The 6000-nt window shown below is 59.0% G+C and overlaps 2 protein-coding genes across 2 annotated transcripts; both read left to right on the top strand.

The window, feature by feature from the left end:
* Positions 1-1081: 1081 nt before the first annotated feature.
* Positions 1082-2874, top strand: CGCS363_v000190 (putative feruloyl esterase; the record flags this gene model as incomplete). Its single annotated transcript, XM_036632039.1, has 2 exons — positions 1082-1499; positions 1619-2874. 2 exons carry the CDS (start codon positions 1082-1084, stop codon positions 2872-2874), a joined length of 1674 nt encoding a protein of 557 aa, XP_036502349.1.
* A 1651-nt stretch (positions 2875-4525) lies between these two features.
* gtaG-1 (GATA zinc finger domain-containing protein 7) lies at positions 4526-5377 on the top strand (the record flags this gene model as incomplete). The annotated part of the gene is made up of 2 exons (XM_036632038.1): positions 4526-4747; positions 4889-5377. The coding sequence occupies 2 exons, from the start codon at positions 4526-4528 to the stop codon at positions 5375-5377; spliced, it is 711 nt and encodes a 236-aa protein (XP_036501340.1).
* Between the last annotated feature and the right edge of the window lie 623 nt (positions 5378-6000).

Genomic DNA, 6000 nt, shown 5'->3' with positions numbered 1-6000 from the left:
ACCGCACCGTGGCTCAAATTTCACAGGATGTACGGAAGGATCTGGGTTGACAGTTGAAATCTGAGGCAAATTCACCAACGAAATCCTCCAAGGTCATAGCCCAGTGACTAATACCTACTCTATCCCAACGACGGTCTCACTCGGTTCTCCCGCCTCGGGTCGCATTCAACTCCTTCTTTCTGTTCTCCATGGCCTTCCAAGCCATGCCCCTGGACATTTCGTCGATGCCCTCTTTTTACACATAAGCGTGGCTTTCAAGCATGACGACGCAGTTACACGAGACCACGGCATAGTGCAGAAGCCAGCCGAGACTTGCATTACCGCCTCTCTTGGCGCAAAGAAGAGTGGGCGGGGATGGCTGGACCGCGGGCCGCTGCCCCACACACTCTCACCCGCATCTCGAGATCTCGGGATCCCGTATCGCCCCGGTTGCATATCGAGGCAAGAAGAAAAAGAAAGCAACTACCAAATTTTGCAGCAGTCGCATATTCTAGTCCAGCCTTGTTGACGTGTCCTCGCATCAAGCCTCTGCTAGCATTTTCGCGCCGGCGTGGGTGCATGCCTCCTCCGCATGTGACCCATGTGGGGTTAGCTTTTCCAGAGACACACATCCGACATCAAGACGGTGCTAAAAGGCAGTCTAACACCCGCATAGCTGCATTGCCAACACTTCTCTATGCCGTTCGCCTTCCGGCTCTAATAAACCACGAGTCCATCTCATTTTCAGCCATTCGCCTTTGCCACTAAATATTTATCAAGGCAGGCGAGCCTCTTTGCAGCGAACATTGGGAGGGAAACTTCATGCGGGAAAACGGGATCCTCGATATCCCCGAACCCGTGCTATTCGTCTGAGCCTGATGTTTTTCCGCGACGCATCAAAGCCGAAAGAAGACGTCGCGTTTTGTCACAGGCCAAGAAGCGTCTGAGCACCGCTGCCCTTCTACACACCTGTGTGTGGGAGACTGTCGCCTCCCCGGGAAACCCGGCCTAATTGAATGAAAAGAGAGGAGATCCAAATACAGAAACAGAGCAGTCCAGGAAATCCCAAGGAAGCGGAACTGCATCTCTCATGGCCGCGAAAATGAAGCCTTGGAGGATATCAGCCCTCCTCACAGCCCTTTCGGCGTTATATGTCTCCGCGACAGCAACGGAACGATGCGCCCCAGAAACGTTCGCCCTCCCGCAGCATCCCCTCCCGGGCGCTGTCCTGGTGAGGGTCCTCGCGACGCCCGTCCGTGGGCTGCGCTTCACGCCCACGTCGCCCGAGGGCCGCGCAGCCATCCCGAGTTCGGGCGTCAGCTTCTGCAACGTCACGGTCGAGTACGTCCACGCAGGGTTCGAGGACCTGACGCGGGTGCAGGTGTGGCTGCCGCTGGCTGGTGCTGGTGAAGGGACAGGCAGTTGGAACGGGAGGTTTGTCGGGGTCGGCGGGGGAGGGTACTCGGCGGGGCAGTTTGGCAGCGAGGCGTTTGGGGCGAGGGTCGCGCAGGGGTATGCGGGTGAGTCTCCTTTTCTTATCTGGGTGTTCGTTTTCCATTCCCATGGATTTGGCGGTGTCTCTGCGGTTTGCACGTGGGTTGGTTTGCAAAGAATGCTGAGGGCTGACTGGAATGCGTAGCCGCCGCGACGGATGCGGGGCACGACACCACGAGCTGGGAAGAGGCGCCGTGGGCGCTGAACGCCGACGGGACGGTCAACTCGCGGCTGCTGGAGAACTACGCGCACGTCTCGGTGCACGACATGACGGTGATCGCCAAAGCGGTCATCACCCAATACTACGGCCGGGCGCCCGCGTACGCGTACTGGGCGGGCTGCTCGACGGGCGGGCGGCAGGGCATCATCGAGGCGCAGCGGTACCCGGAAGACTACGACGGGATCCTGTCGGGCGCGCCGGCGGTCAACCAGCCGAGCCTGATCGTGAGCACGTACTGGCCGCAGTTCGTCATGAACCGGATGGGCGTGTACCCGCACGTGTGCGAGATGGTGCTCATGACGCAGTTCGCGGTGGAGGCGTGCGATGAGATTGACGGGGTCAAGGATAATGTGATTGCGGACCCGGATAAGTGCGACTTTGACCCGGCGAGCGTGGTTGGGCGGGAGCTGGACTGTGGTGGAGGGAGGGTGATGGAGATGTCGGCGGCGGCGGCGGAGGTTGCGCGGGAGATTTGGAGAGGGCCGCACGACGAAGATGGGAAGCCTTTGTGGTTGGAGAAGGGGTATCCGATCGGGGCGCCGTTCACGGGGCGGTTCGGGCTTGGGAACGTGAACTGCAGCGTGCCGGGGGCCCCGTGTACGGGGCACCCGTTCCGGATGTCGGTGGAGTGGATCCGGAACCTGGTGCACAAGGACCCCGGGTACGACGTGGCGGGGATGGACTACGCGGAGCTGGAGGCGGCGTACGCGCAGAGCCGGCGGGAGTACGAGGCGCTCATCGGGGCGAACAACCCGGACCTGAGCGGGTTCAAGCGGCGCGGGGGCAAGATGATTAGCTGGCACGGGCTGGCGGACGAGTGCGTGACGATGCGGACGTCGCGGGACTACTACGACAAGGTGCTCAAGAGGGACGGCCGGGCGGGGCGGTATTACCGGCACTTTGAGGCGCCGGGGGTGTATCACTGCTACGGGCTCAACGGGACGTTTTACCCGCTCAAGGGGCTGGAGACGCTGCGGGCGTGGGTGGAGGAGGGGGCGTTTCCCGAGGTGCTGGATGGGTTTAGGCTGAGCGGGGGCAACGAGAGCGAGGCGCCGACGAGGCCTTTGTGTGCGTACCCGGCGGCGGCGAAGTTCAAGGGGGGCGATCCGGCGAAGAGAGAGTCGTGGGGTTGTGAGAGGAAGGGCGGGTGGTATAGCACTTGGGGGCGAGATGAGTTGTAGAAGGACACGAGGAGACGTTAGAAGTGGATATAATTCATTATCAAAAGTAGGTACATCGCATAATACATATTGGTTTAGATGAAGTCCCGAACTATGTGTTAATTAGCTGGCAGAGAGAATAATGCCGAATAATGCTCCCCGAGGAGACTACAGTTGCAAAGAAAAGAGGGATTAAACTTCTGATAGCGCCAGCGGAATTGCCGTAGCGCAACGTGATAGTGCCGTGGCTTCGGCTGAAGGGCCATGTCTTCTGTGAGGCTAGTTGAAGTCACCAAGACTCCTCCAGCTACGAGTATCACATTTGACATTTGCCGGTGACAAACGGCAACAGCAAAACATGCAATTGCTACAGCCACAATCAGGCAAAGTTGACAAACGGGAAACAGCATCGGGAATGAAAAGACGGGAAGCAGCAGGTGGAGCCTTTCCTCCGGAATTCGCTCCGCCAATGGAACCCGTCGAAGGCAGGAGCATCCCCGCCGGTTAGCCGTTATCTTGCCTTGGGCTGCTTGGGCGGGGCTTGGCTTAACCCGAAGCGGAGAATCAGGGTCTCAGGCGAAGGGCGCTAGTTCGTGGTTACATAATCTTCGGGCCAGCTGCAACTGCCCGAACCTGCAGAAAAACGTGACTCTGAAGGAGGATTCGCTCCACTGGCGGGAAGCCGACGGGCCCCGTTGGCTTCAATCAGAGACACGATTGGACGGTTGGGGGTGTCGCCACCTGTGGCTTTCTGTGGTGCCTTCCCACAGTTCACAGTTTTCAGGGTCCAGAGCACGCCGCTCCCCGCTTCTGTGCTGATGTTCGCATTTCCCGTGCCTGCCCTGCCATCCATGGGCAAGTGGGATTCATGGATGCCCGTAGCTCCTACCTCCTGATAGTGGCCTCTGGACCTGCGTGTGCCGTTGCTTCCCTTTCTGCCTGCATTTTGGCTGCAGCTGTGGCATTTCTTCATGGCTTGCTCTAACAGAGGCAATTACCGGCCTTACTAAGTGGACAGGTCCTTCCTGGCTTTTGAGGCCCGGCCGGTCCCTTTCCTGGCACCTGCCGCCATGTCCGTCATTTTGGCAAAGCAAAGAACAGGCAGGAAGTCGCCCCCTCCCCCTCGCCCCTCCCCCTCCTGCCACACACAGAGTTCAGGTACTTTCCCTTTCCCGTTCCCAGCCCGTTTAAAGAAAAGAGCGCTCGCTCGAAGAAACCTCGATCTCGATCTCCTGCTTCACGTCCGAAGATCGAGCACCACTCCCACTCACCCTCCACCGGCCGCATTCAATCCCTGGCCACCGTGTGCGCCTGTGCAGCACCCCAAGAGAACCGCCGAGAGGGCCGCTGCATCACTCTATTCGTTTACTTCATTTATCCTCCGGCGCTATCGCCGTCCGACCTCTGATCTGCTGCCGCCGTTCGATCGATCGTCTCGCTCCGCCCACCGCCCGCGGTCGCAGCGTCGCGCAGCGCAGCCCACCCCCCGTGAGTGAGTGACGGACGCCGGGCCTGGCCGCTGCCGGAATCGATCAGATTCAGATACAGACATTTCGACTTTCCCATCATTTCCCCCATCCAATTCTTCAAAATTCCGTCCCACGCCATTACCGTGCGGCCCCACGTGCGAAGCCTCTGCTTTCGACCCGCCCGTGGGCCCCCGGCTCGATTGATGCCTTCCGGCCCCAAGAGTTCACGATCCGCTTCACCCTCGAGATCTGAGTCGTCGCGCAGAGGCCGCGATGCCGCCGCCGCCGGTATTCCCAAACCCAACCCGGCATCATCGGCGGCATCCGGCTCCCGCGGCGACCTCAGTAGCGACGGAAAAGCAGACTCTGCCACCCCTCCTCGCCTGTCCTTCAATCACCTGAAGCAGGGCGAGAGCCATCAACGCGTGAGTCCTTGCTACTTCCTGCACTGCTGCCTTATCTGCTTATCATCCTTATCTACCCTGTCCACCTCCACCATCGTCCTACAACATCCCCATTTCCTATCAATCCATCAACCCCATTCTAACATTTTAATCATTTCACAGATTCGCCATGGCGCAAAGCAGCTGCTTCGCCTGACGGAAAACTTCGCCGGCTACAACGGCCCCGGCCCCGACGGCGGTTATGACACCACCAACGACCAGGCTCTGCCCAGCGATAGCGACATACGCGCCATGACCAGGCTGTCACATGGCATTGCTCGCGACATCAGCCAGATCATGGCCCTCCGCAAGGATGATCCGGGCCAACACAAGCGAAAGAGCGTGGAGGAGCAGTTCGGCGCAGTCGGCCCTTCCACCAGCCAGGCCGGCATGGCCATGCCCGACTACGCGAGCACCGCCGGCCGCACCAAGAACCGCCGTAAGGTCGAGTTCTCGTGCCACAAGTGCCACCGCGTCGACACCCCCGAGTGGCGGCCCGGCCCGGACGGCCCCAGCACCCTCTGCAACGTCTGCGGCCTGATTTACGCAAAGAGAGAGCGCAAGAAAGAAGGTTCCACCATGCCGACCTTTGGTTCTCCCAACTTTTCTTGAATACCCATCGCCCAAGTGGGCGTGTGAGACGTGTGCAGTACGACTTCTTTTTTACATATTGTGATGGCTGCGGGAGGCCTTGTGGATTATGAGATTTACATGTAAGATACCCCCCGCGATGAGGGACCCGAGAGGACCGTTCGTGTGTTCGTTTGTGTTGGAAAAAGGCTTTGCAAAGGGATTTGGGAATGCTGGCGCAATCGGCGCAACTGGGACGACGGAACGTGAATATACCCGACAAGAACTTGATCTTTCTACCTTCTAATACCAATTCTGTTTGTACCCCAATTTACCACCGCAACGTTACCTGGAGTGGTACGATGCTTGGCGTCCACGCTAAGCTCCTGGACGAACCCCGCCCAGCTCACCAGTCCTCGTCGAGATGTGTTGGGGGCCATATTCCGTCCCTTGCCCAACAGCAGAAAGCTCAGCTGAAGCAAGGGCTAAACCGTCCCATGCATGTCTGACTTTCAACGTCAAGTGTCTCTGATGTTGTCAAATGCCGTGTTCAGCTGAAAGCTGAGAAGATGCTATTTCGGACACGACAAAGGAAGAGTCGCCCATCCCGCCCGGCGCTAGCTTCGTCCGCCCCTCCCCTCTCGCAGTCGTCGGGTACGAATAAG

This window comes from Colletotrichum siamense (assembly GCF_013390195.1).
Source record: "Colletotrichum siamense strain Cg363 chromosome Unknown KSG_Cg363_contig01, whole genome shotgun sequence".
In the NCBI taxonomy this organism is placed as follows: domain Eukaryota; kingdom Fungi; phylum Ascomycota; class Sordariomycetes; order Glomerellales; family Glomerellaceae; genus Colletotrichum; species Colletotrichum siamense.
This window is presented reverse-complemented; position numbering and strand designations above follow the sequence as displayed.